The 16,292-nt window shown below is 42.7% G+C and overlaps 1 protein-coding gene across 1 annotated transcript; it reads left to right on the top strand.

Annotated features, from left to right (window-relative positions):
* The first annotated feature begins 47 nt into the window (after positions 1-47).
* PMS2 (PMS1 homolog 2, mismatch repair system component) lies at positions 48-15,956 on the top strand. The gene is made up of 15 exons (XM_079953760.1): positions 48-438; positions 1,239-1,378; positions 1,661-1,747; positions 3,168-3,270; positions 3,508-3,691; positions 4,803-4,970; positions 5,339-5,436; positions 6,305-6,404; positions 6,647-6,731; positions 7,528-7,680; positions 8,548-9,415; positions 9,984-10,151; positions 11,720-11,820; positions 14,483-14,652; positions 14,853-15,956. Exons 1-15 carry the CDS (start codon positions 419-421, stop codon positions 14,994-14,996), a joined length of 2,589 nt encoding a protein of 862 aa, XP_079809886.1. The 5' UTR covers positions 48-418; the 3' UTR covers positions 14,997-15,956.
* The last annotated feature ends 336 nt before the right edge of the window (positions 15,957-16,292 follow it).

The raw sequence follows: 16,292 nt of genomic DNA, 5'->3' as shown, positions 1-16,292 counted from the left end.
ACCTCGAAAGTCTTATTGGCTCCCGCTGGCGGGAAAAGGCGGCGCTTCTTTGCTTGCCGCTGGCTTCGTCTCCTGAGGAGAGTAGAATCTGATGCAAGCGCGGCGCTAATGAGGGAACCGCAGGCCGCGCCTGCGCAGTACGGTCGAAGAGGCGTAGAGGCCCGGCGCTTCCCGCAAAGAATTCTGGGAGCTGTAGTTTGTTCAGGCCCAGCGCGAAGTGAGCTGCTTTGAGTTGCCACTTCCGAGGGGGACGTTCTGAGTGAGGCGCTGCTCATATACCTTCGTGCTTGCTCTTGATTCATCCCGCTATGATGAACGGGGTGGCGTCGTTTTCATATTGCATTTGGGACATTTGACAAAAAATAACTTCAGCGCCGCCGAGGAAGAAGGAGAAAAACAGTAGCGCCGAAGCAACGCCATGGAGCTTGCTCTTCCTAGGTAAGCGGGCGACAAGGTTGCAGCTTGTTTTGCATTGGCTGTGGTTGCTTTTCTACGTCGCTTTTCATTCACATGACCCCCGAAGCGGCATGCAAATAATAAATAGCAATAACGTGAGTAAAATATAATAATAGAGCATCACAAATGCAGCACAAATTGTGTAAAGTAATTGGCCAACCGTTAGCAAAGCTCCAGTTACAGATAGGTAGCCGTGTTGGTCTGCCATAGTCAAAACAAAATAAAAAAATTCCTTCCAGTAGCACCTTAAAGACCAACTAAGTTAGTTCTTGGTATGAGCTTTCGTGTGCATGCACACTTCTTCAGATACACTGAAACAGAAGACACCAGACCCTTCTATATAGTGAGAAGGTGGGGAGGGGTATTGCTCAGAAGGGTGGTGGGATTGGGTGATTGGCAGATAGCTGTGATTCACTGAAACAGAAGTCACCAGACCCTTCTATATAGTGAGAAGGTGGGGAGGGGTATTACTCAGAAGGGTGGTGGGATTGGGTGATTGGCAGAAGTGTGCATGCACACGAAGAAGTGTGCATGCACACGAAAGCTCATACCAAGAACTAACTTAGTTGGTCTTTAAGGTGCTACTGGAAGGATTTTTTTTATTCTGTTAGCAAAGCGATTGCAATCTATAAAAAACCTGCGGGATTATTTTAGCCAGTCGAGCATGAGACTCTTCATTTCAAGGTCAATAATGATCTGATTTATGAGTCTCAAATCCGGCTGTTCGGATTATTTTAACCAATTTTTGGGCTCGAAAGCCAATTCTGTTTTTTCCCCCCCAGGGACCAGCCTTCTAAAGCTATCAAACCAATAGACCAGAAATCTGTCCATCGGATTTGTTCAGGACAGGTGGTGCTGAATCTGTGTACTGCGGTGAAAGAACTGGTAGAAAATAGCATAGATGCCGGTGCTACCAGTGTTGGTAAGCTTACTGTCAAGTGCGCGTGTTTAGCAATCTTATTAGCATGTTGCTTATGTTGGTGTTTGCACGTGCATGTCTGCAAACTGGCAGCTTTTACAAATGGAAAAGAGAACAGAAGTACCATAATAAAAAACCATGTTCGACTAAGAGTGCCCTGACATACATTTTGAACGTTAAAAGGAAAATGTATAGAAATCCCTTCACTGCTGTAAACCTGTATGTGGCAAAATTGTGGTGATGCTTTGTAATTGTTATGTGACAAATATTCTTTACAATTTGTAGAAGTGAAACTTAAAGATTATGGAGCAGACCTTATTGAAGTTTCTGATAACGGTTGTGGTGTAGAAGAAGAGAACTTCGCAGGCTTGAGTAAGCTTTGTTTCATGCCTCGTTTTCTATATGCAAATCTGTCAGATCAGTTTGGTTAAGAGAAGCTATTAATATACTCTCAGAATCAATTTTACTTTCCAGATTCATGTTTATGGTGAAAAGCAAAAAACATACAGCCAGGTCATACCACATACACAGCAAAGCTGCATTTAAAAAACCATTTACTTTGGCAGCAGTACTTTTGTCATCCTTAGAAATGTTTGTTTAATGACTATATATCTCACCCTTGAAATAAAACTTTTCAAGTCTTCTATATAATGTAGCGAGAGAGTTGAGAGCCACAGATGAATAGGTTTGACCTCAACAGAACAGAGAGTTTGGTGGAGTGTATCTTTTATGTGAATTGTGGGGTAGCAGTTGGATTGGGGGGAAGTAGCAGAAAGGAAATTGTCTCCACTACTTCCTGTCCCTCCTCATTGCTTTTGCTAGCAAAGTCACTTAAATGGCAGAGTCTAGTGAGAAAAGAAATCTTGATAGCACTTTACTGAACAATAGTGTATGTAACGTTCAGAGGAAGAAACGGAGAGGTTTTGTCTTTTTTTCTTGAGTCCTTGTACTCAGTACAGAAACATTAAACCAGATATATGGAGGAAAAACTCCATATATCTCACAGCCAATCAAGGCACATGCTACCTCCGCCTCCACTTGCTCAACTGACTGACAGCAGAATTAACTCTTAAGATGCAAACTGAATGAGCCCTACTGTTGCAGTTATAACAGTTTCCTTGACTAGGTTTTTGAGTAAAGACAGTTTTGTCTTTTGACACTGCCACTCCTGGTGATGAGAGAAGTCTGGGCTTCTCACCAGTGTTGATGAGTGGGACATTGGTTGACTGGGAAGAAGCAGACTTGATTTCTGAGTGGCTTGAGAATTGGCAGTGTCATCAGGGAATATTTTTGGGCAGAAGTCCAAGGTCCACGCAGAAGAAAAAGCAGGAGGGTCCTCAAGCAGAGCAGGGATGGCTTACCACATTTTGAAATAATGCATGTTGCCATCTTTAAAGAAGAGGCAGGGCATACAGGTCCATTAACTCCAGAATCTAAAATTAGGTAATCTCAAACCAGGTGTGGCATATCTTTGGCCCCACAGATGTTGTTGAACTACAACTCCCATCAGCCCCAGCAAGCATAGTCAATGGCTAGAGGTGATGGGGGTTGTAGTTCAAGTTCCCTGCAAATGTTTTAGACTCTGGACTTGATGGTCTTATGGAACTTACTGCACCACTGTGGGGAATACAATGTTATTTGCAAACCAATAAATTAAACATACGCCAAACCACATCACGGATATAAAGCAATAAAGCCTTGGATCAATTGTTTTAATTATTTTATGCTAGGTAATATTATACAAAATACAGCTGAATGTCTACTTGTTTTATCTTACCATTTATTTTTCCAGCTCTGAAACACTATACTTCTAAGATACAAGACTTTTCTGACCTTACACGTGTTGAAACATTTGGCTTTCGAGGTGAAGCTCTGAGTTCCCTGTGTGCATTGAGGTAGGATTCCTCTCTGCTTAAGTGCAGAGCTCTAGCCAGAGCAGTTGGTACATCTTATACCACAGTCCTTTCCCATTCCCATTCTCAAAGTCTCTTTGAGCAGAATGGGAGCCCAAGTTTAAAAGAAGCAAGTTTTTACAATTTAAAATTGTTGGCATTAAATGCGGGGTGGGTTTTGTTTTTAAACTCCTGGAAGCTTTTGTTCCCCTGTAGCATTTATTTGTTCTTTTCCTCCAGTGAAGTTTCCATCATTACTTGTCACAAATCTGCAAAGGTTGGCACACGCTTGGTATTTGACCACAGTGGGAAAATCACTCTGAGGACCCCCTGCCCACGACAACAGGGGACGACTGTCAGTGTGCAGCAGTTATTTTATACCTTGCCAGTACGACATAAGGAATTTCAGCGCAACATTAAGAAGGTAGGAGCAGCTTACTAGTAACGTTGTTTTTAAGAATGAATGTAAGAGATCCTAACAAAGGCAAGGGTCATTGGAGGGAGTGAATAAAGGTGTTCCTTTACCAGATGGTAAAGTCAGATGGGACGGATCCAAAAATAAACAAGAAACTAGTTCTGAGTAGACACCTTCCTTCCTTCACAGATATGCCTAGTAGATGAAAAATAAATAAATGTTGATCATTATCATTTTTATTATTACACTTGTTAGTCATTTTTCTCAGAGTGACCCAGAGCAACTTACAGTGGTGCCTCGCGAGACGAAATTAATTCGTTCCGCGAGTCTCTTCGTCTTGCGGTTTTTTCGTCTTGCGAAGCACGGCTATTAGCGGCTCAGCGGATTAGCGCTATTAGCGGCTTAGAAAAAGGGGGGGGGGAAGGAAGAAAACTTGCAAGAACTCGCAAGACGTTTCATCTTGCAAAGCAAGCCCATAGGGAAATTCGTCTTGCGAAGCACCTCAAAAAACGGAAAACTCTTTCGTCTAGCGAGTTTTTCGTTTTGCGAGGCATTCGTCTTGTGGGGCACCACTGTACGTTAAAACCAATTAAGAACCTCCAATAAAAAATTAAAAACACAGCTATGCAGATAAAAGGCAGGACTTACAGATGCCACCACACTAAAAGAGGCCAAAAGCCTGGGTAAAGAGAAGAGGCTTTGCCTGGTAATGGCAATAGTAATAACTATTTTTAGTTTATATAGTGCTTTAGTGTTCAATGTACTTCACATGTGCTTATAGTGTGGTAATTCCTAAAACAACCCTTTAAGGTAGGTCAGTACTATTCTCCATGTTGCAGTTGTAGGCCAGAGATTGAGAATATGATAGCCTTAGACAAGCTATCTTGCAAGCTCATGACAGATGCAGGTTTAAGTGGGAGGCTTAGTCTTTTAACCACTTCTATTCATCAGCCCTCATTATTGTGTTGTTATAGTCTATGTGATGAGGTAGGATAATAAGCCATGAATTAAAAGGTGTTTTGAAGTGGGAGGGAAATGTCAGCGATCACACATAGTCTGTGTAAGCATGCTTCATTACGTAGTCACTGGAAAATCATCATTATCTCTTTGTTTTTGCCAGGAGTATGCAAAAATGGTCCACGTGTTACAAGCATACTGTATCATTTCAACAGGAGTTCGTATTAACTGCACCAATCAGGTTGGCCAAGGGAAGAAGCAAGCTGTGGTGTGCACCAATGGGAGCTCAAACTTAAAAGAAAACATTGGAGCAATATTTGGACCAAAGCAGGTATTACTGTTATTATTATTATCATCCGTATTGTTACAACTACTAGTCGTACAGTTGTTGCTGCTGCTGCTACTGCTACTGCAGTGAACTAATGCAACGGGTACTTCTACTCCTGCACAGTTAATGCTTTGTACAGTTAAAGTTGTCCTAGTGACATTGGGTGTTGGTGCTGTGCTTTGAAGCCCAGAATATTGGGCCTTCAAAGAGCAGCATGGAGCTGTTTGAAAGCCCTTTGACAGCAGCCCTGTTCCTTAAACCTCAAAAAACCAGAGGCTTAAAGAGAAGCGTGTGCTGGTATTTGAACCTTTGGTTTTTGGGCAGTGGCTGGGAAGGAGAAGCGAGTTCCATCAACTACCACTTATTTCCAGGTGCAGAGCTTGGTTCCTTTCATTCAGCTACCCCCTAGTGATGCTGTCTGTGAAGAATACGGCCTGAATGTTTCTGATATGCCAGCCAATTTTTATACGTAAGTAGAAGATTGTACGTACCTCACAGTCTATGCAGCTTCCCTATGTTTAATTGGCTTAGGCTGCAAATCCTAAATCCCTCCTTACATGAGGGTAATGCCCACTGAATTCAGTGGGACCTCGGAGTAGATATGTTTAGGATCACGGCCTTAACCATTCAGCTCTACAATTTTAAGGTGTGTCAGTCACATCTATTAGTCTTCCTTACCACCTGGAACCAATCGAGGAGACTGCATGAAAATTATTGCGTTCTCATTTTAAGCGTTTAGGGCAAAGATATACTAAATTAGGCTTAAGTAAAATGAGTCCCACAAGCTTCCTGGTCGAAGTTCTGGGTTCTCTGGCGGGTGTACAAAGCTGTGTCGGGCATGTCAAGATATTCAGCTTGGAATAGTCATTCCCCACAGTTCAAGGGCAGCTGAATAATAAAAAGGAATAAATATTGTAATCCGTTTATCTTTTATATTTAAGGATGTATGGATAGTTATTGTCTGGATATGTGTAGACCTGCTGTGACAAAGTTTGAGAACTTTTGAAGAAGGACCCAGGAATTAAAAGCTCATCTTTTATTTTTTTTTAAAAAAGCCAGTGTACCTGGCAAAAGTGCTTAGCTTCCTCACTCATTCAGCAGTGAGTGAGAAGTTTGCTGGAGGTTCCCCTTTCCCAGGATGAAAGTCCGTTGAGAACTGGTGACAGATTTGCTGGTGTGCGAGTCTGTGGTAGCTAGGCAACCCCACAAACCTCAGCTTTAGTCTTTTTGAAAGAAAGAAAGAAAGAAAGAAAGAAAGAAAGAAAGAGTGTCAAATTGCACAGCTTCTATGCTTTTCTTCTTTGGAACCATATCCCTGACATATTTACTTTGATCAGTATCACAGGCTTTGTTTCCCATTGCGATCATGGTGTCGGGAGAAGTACCACAGACAGGCAGTTCTTCTTTATCAACCAGCGGCCCTGTGATGCAGGCAAGGTATGGCTCTCTCTCACAGCATGCACAATGCCTTCGTTCTTCACTTTTACAGCCTTCGAGCTGTAGTTTGCCTTTCCACCCACTGTGTCATGGAAGTGGCGCAACATTACTGTATTTTAATATTTGGTTGGAAGCCGCCCAGAGTGGCTGGGGAAGCCCAGCCAGATGGGCGGGGTATAAATAATAAATTATTATTATTATAATATTATTATGTCTGCAACACCTTCTTCTTTTCTGGACAGGTTTCCAAAGTTGTGAATGAAGTGTACCACATGTACAACAGACACCAGTATCCGTTTGTGGCTCTTAATATATGTGCAAATTCCGGTGAGTCACACACATTTCTCTAGGAAAAACTTGAAAGATTAAGTATGTTTATGTGTGCGGTTGTTGTTAAGCAGTTGGGATAAACATTCTGATTCTTTGTCACTCGGTTGGCAGTAAATCTCAGTTCCAATACTCATAAGCCAGGGGTTGCCACCAGGCCATTTTTTTTTTAAAAAAGGTGCTTGGTTTTCTTCTTTCCTTTTTAATAGAGGTTTGATAGGCAGAAATCAACAAGTGAAGCTTTCCATGATATGCTGCTAGACTACCTGCTGCCGATAGAAAGCAGCAAGAAATCTAGTTCAATAGCTGATAACCCTACTTCAAGCAAATGTGTGCTGGTTTTTTTCCAGATTGTGATGTAAATTGATACATAATCTCTACACTCTGAAGTGCATTAGTCTTAAAATTTACCCTGTGGTTAGAAATCTTCTAAACAGGGGTGAAGTGCCTGAATTTGCTTGTTCACTGCTAACAAACTACAATACGAAGCCATGGTTTGTCGTTTACTAATGAGCTTTAGTTTGTTTTAACTAGAGCTTGGAGGTGCATATTCACCTAACACCCTTCCTTAATCATGGTTTGTTTGTCCACCCAGATGCTCACCAAATTGCAAAGGCATGAGGCAAAAAGTTGCTAGAAGTTTTTGGAGAGACAAGGCATAGTTCACTTGTTTTTTGTCTGCAGGACAGCTTTCGGTTAATTCGTTTGTGAAACATGCCATGGCTTCGCTTAAGAAAACCATGAGTAAATGTTACATGTGAACCAAGCCAATATCATTTTATGTCTTTGTTTTTAGAATGTGTTGACATCAATGTGACGCCTGACAAAAGGCAAATAATGTTGCAGGAAGAGAAACTTCTATTGGCGACTCTAAAGACTTCAATGTTGGGAATGTTTGGCAGTGATGTTAACAAACTCATCGTCAACCATACATTGCCAGATATTAAAGGTAGGAATGACACCAGCCTTTTAAACCAACTCCCTTTCTAAGTGGATAATTATGCTTTTTTAAAAGTGCATTGTTAATGGGCTGGTTCAACTGATTGTATTCGGCTACACACAGTGCGTATTTCCTCAAATGTCAGCCCAGCTGTATTTCCTGGGGCTCAGGGCCAATCACTTCCACTTAGAATTGCGGCCTTGTTTAGTTAGAAAAGCTCAGGTACAGTTTTAATGTGATTTCCTGCAGTGCCTTGCGTTACGGACAAGGCATCAGGTGTCAATGATTTCTGTCTGCTGTTTGTGAAATGGAGCTTGGCATTTTCACAAGATGGGTCCCAATTTGGCCTGCTAAGGTGTTTTCCCTGAATCACATTTCTTGCTCCAAACTTGATGTGTTATGGGCCAAGTAGAGAAGTGGCCGGCGGTGCACAATCTGGAGCCTTAAAGTACACTCTCAATTGTTATCAGCATCAATTGATGGTGACTGCAAGCCTGCTGGATTTGCTGCAAGACCAAGTTCCCAAAGGGAAACTCCACTGCACAGCTGATCGGTGGTGACTTCAAGCCTCACTTGACTTGGATTTCCTTTTGTAGCATAGCTTGCCACGCTACAAAGAAAAATTTCGTCAGCCAATGTCATCGTGAAGCCAGATGATTGACAATTGGGCGGGCTTCCATCCAACTGTCAGAGTGATCCACTGGGGTTGGGGGGATCTAGGATCCAGCTGGCTGGCCAGATCCATTTCCCCACCCCTGCTCTCTCTGTTCTTTCTCTAAATGGAGCCTCGGAGTTCACTATTGGGGCCTTGATTTATTCCTGTGGGTTGATTTTTAAATTGCAATTTGAAACACTCCTCTCTTCACACTTTCTTAGGAAATTTCACAGTGCTTCAAGAAGAGGCAGAAAGCCCTGCCTTGGAAACTTCACGTGGCTCCTCCTCTCAGAATCTGAGCGCAAAAGAAAAAACAGCAATCACTGTTGCCAAACTTAGGGAATCATTTTCTCTCCACCAAGTGAAAAAGGCCCGTTTTCATGGTGTTGAAAATGCCAAACGTCAACAAAGTGCCTCTGGGCAGAAAGAACTTCCGGCATTTTTTAGCATTTTGGATTCTCCGAATAAGAAGACTGGCTCCAGCAAAGAGGCGAAGTGTGGAAGAGAGGAGGATCCAAGTACATTCATGCTTTCGGGCAAAAAACTCAAGAAATCGGCAGAAGATAGAGATTCTGGTTGTGGGAGCACCTCAGCAGAATCGGAAGTGGGTTTAAGCACGCCAGAAAATGGTGGCTGTTCCAGCTGTGAAAACACAATTGGCTCACCTCTTGAAGATTTCTCTGTTTTCAGAGAAGTTCAAAGTGGCAGTCTTGAGACGAGGGGAGATTTCTGGGGAGCTGAATGCAAATTGAACCAAAGTAAAGAGAGCCAATTATCCCAGCAGGCAGACAGTTCACCCCCCAAAATGAAACGTTTTAAGATGAGCCAGCCTCTTTCTCAGGTGGCCACTCCGTCAAAGACTGAGAATGACCGGGGTTCTTCAGTCCTATCACAGTACGACATACCTGTGGAACTGGAGAAGAAAACTGTACCGTTGGAGTTTTCTCTGAGCGCACTGATGGACAGGGTAAAGAAGCTAAGCCAGGAAGAGGAGAAGAAAGAAGCAGCACTAAAATTCAGAAAATTCAGGGCAAAAATTAGCCCAGGAGAAAATAAAACAGCAGAAGACGAATTAAGAAAAGAAATAAGGTATTTGACCGTGCCTTTTAAATTCCTCCATTGGCAAAGCAATGGTATCTGTTTGACTTGTAAGTAATTGGGATGGTACATCTGGAATATTTGCAGTGACCATGAAATCCTCACTGTAGAGTAGGTGAAACTTTGCTTTACTTTGCACCGTGAGACACAGCTTTCCGTCTTAGGCTCCCATGCAAAATTTTTCCCGGGCTCCCATATACTCTGCTTGAGGGACAGCTGGGCAATGCTGCTTACACATCTGCCCTTGACCATGAGGTGACAGAGAGAGCTTTTCACAACTCACTGTGATGCTCACTGTAACTTTCTGGAGTGAGTTGCTAGTCTTTTAGGCAGCTGGCCACAAGATCCAGGAAAAACTGCAGACAAACGTCGGCTCCCTCAGCCAGTAAAGCAAGATGAGTGCTGCAACCCCAGAGTCGTCTGCGACTGGACTTAATTGTCAGGGGTCCTTTACCTTTTTAGGGAACTTAAAGGGCTGCTAGTTCCCCTGGCCTAAATTGTAAACACATAACAATTTTTAACCTGCTCATTTTTCTCCCCATCCTTTCCCTATATACAGGAAAGAGATGTTTGCTAAAATGGACATAATCGGCCAGTTCAATTTAGGGTTTATAATAGCCAAGCTGAACTCGGACCTCTTCATCATTGACCAACATGCTTCAGATGAGAAGTACAACTTTGAGATGTTGCAAGAGCACACTGTTCTGCAGGGGCAGAAGCTGATCACGTAAGTGTCCCAAGAGGAGCAGCTGGCCGCTCAGTGCAGTCAGTGAAGGCCCTACCGTTGGTACCAGTTTCGTTGCTTTTTTATTGCGTGGTAGAGCTTCCTTGGGAGTTGCTCTGGGTGTTCAGTGAGCAGAAGAGTGGGGTAGAAACACTAAGTACTAGCTGAATGGCAGGGATTGGATAAACATATTTTTAGCTTGTGACTGTTTAAAGCAGCACATACTTGGGATGGAATGAGCTACAGTTAACAAAGGTAACAAACCCTTTGAATGCAAGCTGATTTAAGCTGGGTGTGTGTGTGTGTGTGTGTGTGTGTGTGTGTATGTGTATGTTAGGGCTCATAAAAGGGTTCTTTATGGGAGTGCCTGGGGCTCTTTTTCCTCCCGCCTCACTTTTTAAAGCCTTTGTTTGTGCTTTACTTTGCTTATAGGGTGTCTGGGTTCACTGCCAAGTACTTTGCAAGTTGAGGCACCAGCAGCCCTCCATCTTAATTTCTCAGGGGTAATCTATAAATTAGCATATGGAAATATGTCCCATGAACCTGTGTCCTGAGCCCCTTAGGTGAGGCACCCCCAAACTCAGCCCTCCAGATGTTTTGGGACTATAACTCCCATCATCCCCAGCTAACAGGACCAGTGGTCAAGGATGATGGGAATTGTAGTCCCAAAACATCTGGAGGGCTGAGTTTTGGGATGCCTGCCTTAGGTACTTAGCAGTCGGTCTAGAATTGAAAATTGGCCACAGGTTATGGTGGGTTTTACAGCATTTTAAATACTTTTTAAAAAGAAGTTTAGCTGTCCTTGTATTCAAAGTTCTTATGAATGCTAAGATTAATGTGAGGATGGTCTTTTGATACATTTGAGATTAGGCTTGGCTTACTCAACCCCCTTTTCCCCTCTGAACTTCATAAAAAAGAAGAGGAAAAAAATATAGTAGTAAAAAGCATTTCATTGGATGTATATTAGAATATCTCCACCTGATCTTTGGAGGAGCTTTTGGATCCCATCTGCTTTATTCATTTAAAGCAGACTACAGTGGTACCTTGGGTTACATACGCTTCAGGTTACATACGCTTCAGGTTACAGACTCCGCTAACCCAGAAATAGTACCTCGGGTTAAGAACTTTGCTTCAGGATGAGAACAGAAATCATGCTCCAGCGGCGCGGCAGCAGCAGGAGGCCCCATTAGCTAAAGTGGTGCTTCAGGTTAAGAACAGTTTCAGGTTAAGAACGGACCTCTGGAACGAATTAAGTACTTAACCTGAGGTACTACTGTATACCATTTAAGGAGAGTCATGGCTTTCCCTAAACAGTTGTGGAAACTGTAGTTTAAGAGCTACAATTCCCAGTGTGGTTTAACAAGCCCTCTTCAGGGAAGTCTGGGATTGGTTGGTGGGGAACAGGGGTCTCGCCACAATTCCCAGCACCCTTAAACTACAGCACCCAAGTGGCATGAGACTGCTTTAAATGTATCAGGTGGGGCCTAACTTTTGCCAGAATGTATCAAGATAAACACTTGTCACACTAACTTCACACCCTATTCTTTTTTCAATGTCTCCCATTATTTCAGGCCTCAGAATCTTAACTTAACGGCTGTAAGCGAAAGCATTTTAATGGAAAACCTGGAAATTTTCAGAAAAAATGGATTTGATTTTGTTATTGATGAAGATGGTGAGTTTCCGCCTAAATGGGATGCTAATATCTAGGGTACAAAGATCTGCCCAAGTGGTGGTTGCTGTCTCTTTCTCTCCGACACCACTGAAAAGCAGCAGCAGTGTATAGTATGCAACAATCGTTTGCATAGGTCCTTGGGAGTAATCTCCATCCAGCTATGTGGCAAGTAAGTAGGGATTACAGTGGTGCCCCGCAAGACGAATGCCTCGCAAGACGAAAAACCTGCTAGATGAAAGGGTTTTCCGTTTTTGAGGCGCTTTGCAAGACGAATTTCCCTATGGGCTTGCTTTGCAAGACGAAAACGTCTTGCGAGTTCTTGCGATTTTTTTCGCTTTTTTCTCCCTTTTTCTAAGCCGCTAATAGCCGCTAAGCCGCTAATAGCCGCTAAGCCACTAATAGCGCTAATCCGCTAAGCCGCTAATAGGGTTGCTTCGCAAGACGAACAAACCGCTAGACGAAGAGACTCACGGAACGGATTCTTTTCGTCTTGCGAGGCACCACTGTACTTTGGACTGCATTGGTTCAACTTGTAGAACACACTGAGCATTTTTCACCCAGCTGAAATGCAAGCAATCTTGCAAAGGTACCACTTACACCGCTACCATGAAGTCAGGAACCCCATCAAAGGAAAGGAAAGACGTATCTAGCCTCTGCTTCATTGTTTTCTTCCTGTAAATGAAACTTCAAAATCTTGTTTGCTTTCACTTGCCAGAGCAAGAAAAGCCTGTGAGTTATGGTGCTCTGGCAAATGTCATTGCTCCTGCCCTGAAAAAAAGCCCCGGAGCTACGCTACACTTCTGGAAATTTCTTGGTCTTACTTTCATCAGCTTTACATCCTAATAGAAATTATTCTTTTTTCTTAGCAATGCCTTGGGGTTTTCTTCTCACAGAGTTTATGCAGTATAGACAAAAGAACCAAGTAGGTGGGCCCAGGGCTATGGTTCCTTCCCACAGTAGTGGTCTCCATCCTAGTGAGCAGTTGTCAACTTGAGCGTTATAGACCTTTCATGTTGCTATGGAATAAAGCAAGACTAGGGAAGCAGCTCCCATGTTGCTATAGTAATAGTCCGGAGTGCAACCTCTCCACTGTGATATTCATGCAAAAAAACCAGGAAATGTTCTGCCTTGTGCTTTTTGTTTTCCACATCTCTCTTTACTGTCTGAAGCAGTGCTTTGATGTTTAAAATGAACTTCAGTATTGGGTTTTTAAATTGTAACCCACCTTGGGACCTCATGGGGAATGGCTGGTAGGAAATCTGTTAGTATTAACAGTTCCTACCTCCTACTCAGGGACGTGGGTGGCGCTGTGGGTTAAACCACAGAGCCTAGGACTTGCCGATCAGAAGGTTGGCAGTTCGAATCTCCGCGACGGGGTGAGCTCCTGTTGCTCGGCCCCTGCTCCTGCCAACCTAGCAGTTCGAAAGCATGTCAAAGTGCAAGTAGATAAATAGGTACCGCTCCAGGGGGAAGGCAAATGGCGTTTCCGTGCACTGCTCTGGTTCGCCAGAAGCAGCTTAGTCATGCTGGCCACGTGACCCAGAAGCTGTCTGCAGACAAACGCCGGCTCCCTCGGCCAATAAAGTGAGATGAGTGCGCAACCCCAGAGTCGGCCATGACTGGACCTAATGGTCAGGGGTCCCTTTACCTTTACCTCCTACTCTCATAAGAAGAGCCTGCTGGATCAGGCCAATGGCCCATCAAAGTCCACCATGTTGTTTTCACAGTGGCCAACCAGATGCCTATGGGAGGCCCATAAGCAGGACCTGAGCGTAAGAACACAAGTTCTAGTGTTATGAGGCAGGGAGGTATGCAGGCTTGTGAAGGTGGGGCAGCGTTCATCTCTGGAGGCCTGGGGTGTGAAAGGTTCTATTTTGGACATGAGAGAGAGAGGAGAAAGGAGAGGAAGTGAAACAGTTGTGCTTCCTGTTTATCCGGTATTGATATCATGACCAAAGTTGCACCTAACTGCAGCAGGGCCCATGTGTTACGAATGCTCTTAATTCTTCATGCATCCGTTTTTCAGCTCTGCATTTTAAAAATTAGAAATTGTAACACAAAAGTAGAAATGATTAAATTTTAAAATTATTTTTGAGACACGCTCCATCTTTCAACAGCTGCCTTAATCAGGGTGTGTGTGTTATTGGGTCGTTGTTTCTATTTTGATCATATATATGTGTTTGTGTGTGTGTGTGTGTGTGTGTGTGTGTATATATATATATATATATATATGTATATATATGTGTGTGTGTGTATATATATGCGTGTGTGTGTGTGTGTGTGTGTGTGTAGATATATATATATATAGTGGTTTTATATTTTGATTTTGTTCTGTGAACCGCCCTGAGACCTCTGGGTATAGGGCAGATTTAAATTCAATCAATCAAACAATCAGTCAGTCAGTCAGTCAGTCATCAGCTTAATCACACACAGAGATGAAGATCTACATTTGCAGAGCAACATCAGATGCTCTTGCTGCATTAAGAGCAAACAATTTAAAAATCTAAATTTCAGGTTTTAGATTACAGGTGGGAATTTTTCATTTACTTTTGGCTTTTTAAAATGTAAGCATGAAAAGTGTGGAGTAAACAATGTAAAAATTCCCCCTCCTATCCTTACAGTGATAAAAGGGCTATTAAATCATTCATTTAAAATCTTTCAGCTCCTGCTACCCAAAGAGTTAAACTCATTTCTTTACCTACAAGCAAAAACTGGACTTTTGGTCCACAAGATATAGAGGAGTTAATCTTCATGTTAAGCGACTGCCCTGGAGTGATGTGCAGGCCTTCCAGAGTAAGACAGATGTTCGCTTCTCGAGCATGTAGAAAGTCTGTAAGTATTAATCCGTTGGAGGTTTCATGTTTATTTCTTGCTTTTCTATTAAAATAACGCTCAAAGCTGCTTACTGGATAATGGGACATAAGAGGGGACTTCCTTTTTTAAGATTAAGGAAGTAAAGTATGTCAACCAAAAACAGATAATGGTAGTACTGACCCTCATGAGACTTTTAACATTTTATTTTTCATCTACAGGTGATGGTTGGAACAGCGCTTAATGCAAATGAGATGAAGAAACTCGTCACCCACATGGGTGAGATTGAGCACCCTTGGAATTGCCCACACGGAAGACCTACCATAAGGCATATAGCTAATCTAGATCTGATATCACAAGAATAACGAACCTTTATGCACGTTCGTTTGGACATATTTAGCATTTATTCCATTGGCGGATGCTATTGAGACCTCTTTTATAGGATTGTGATTTATCACGAAAGTCTTTTTCTCCCTTTGCAGCACAAAAGATCAAGCTTACCATGATGTTCAAGAAATAAACTACTAGCTGGGCAAAGTGACTATGCTGATGCAACTAAGTGTGTGTAACTGAGGTTATAGCTGCTCATCTCTTGCAACTCCCACCATGCACCAAACCCCATGATCCTTGGATCTCTGCAAATGTTTTATCACAACGCTGGCATAGATCCATGGTGTCTCCCCTTATCCCTGTGCAGGTGAACTGTCATTAAGTCCTACCCTTTTAGAACAAAAGATCAAGCCAGAACCTGTTTCTATGGATTAAGGCTTGGTTTGAGTTATGTTGCTACCTTTGGTCTACATCAAACTACATGTGAGGCAGGGAGAAATTAGGTTTCTCCCTTCAGGGTTCCCCCCACCCCCACGGCAGTTCCTTTTCACCTGCCCTGTAGGTGAACAAAAAGCGAAGGAGCATTTTGGGAGACTGAGATACTTTGTCCTAAGCACCAGACAATTGTCTCAAAATTATGGGACGGTAGGAGGCAATTTGTGGTGTTTCCCTTGGTGGTTATCCAGAGTAGTTCAATGCCTAATAATCTTGAGAACCCAAGAAACTGTATTTTCTGCCCACTGGGTTGGGGCAGCTCTGCCCTGGTTGGTTAATCTATTACGGAATGATATGCTGGTCATTTATATTAGTGTAGCTTCACTGCTAAAAACAGTTTCCTTTTATTAAATAACATGTACATAGAAAGTATTTGTGTACATACGTTCTTACTATGGATGGCCTTTTGTTTTTATAGCAGATATATATTTAAAATATTTTTTTAAAAAACCACAAATGAACGTTCTCCAGCTTTCTCATTAAATGATTTTCCTAAAGAATTCATTGTGGTGTGTCTTCAGTATCTTCATTTACCCAGGCACTTCAACCAGAAGCTGACTTATGGTACCAGCCCTTTGGAATTCCCTCCTGTTAAATGTTAGATGCTGTCTCTCTCCCTTTTCAGTGTTACCTCCCTCTTTCAGCAAGCCTTTCAAACAGAGTCTGCATTTGTTGGGAGTTAATTTTAGATGTTCTAATTCATGGGTAGGCAAACTAAGGCCTGGGGGCCGGATCCAGCCCAATCGCCTTCTAAATCCAGCCTTTGGATGGTCTGGGAATCAGCGTGTTTCTACATGAGTAGAATGTGCCATTTTATTTAAAATGCATCTCTGGAT

The sequence above is a fragment of the Podarcis cretensis genome, assembly GCF_951804945.1.
Source record: "Podarcis cretensis genome assembly, chromosome: 14".
NCBI lineage: Eukaryota > Metazoa > Chordata > Lepidosauria > Squamata > Lacertidae > Podarcis > Podarcis cretensis.
Note: the sequence above shows the minus strand (reverse complement) of the source record. Positions and strands in the feature narration are given on the sequence as shown.

Bases quoted from the DNA above. Each gene is read 5' to 3' on its own strand.
- PMS2 (XM_079953760.1), top strand. From the start codon at position 419: ATGGAGCTTGCTCTTCCTAG. The intron at 3,692-4,802 runs GTAGGAGCAGCT...TGTTTTTGCCAG, and splicing joins TTCAGCGCAACATTAAGAAG to GAGTATGCAAAAATGGTCCA. The intron at 6,405-6,646 runs GTATGGCTCTCT...TTTTCTGGACAG, and splicing joins GGCCCTGTGATGCAGGCAAG to GTTTCCAAAGTTGTGAATGA.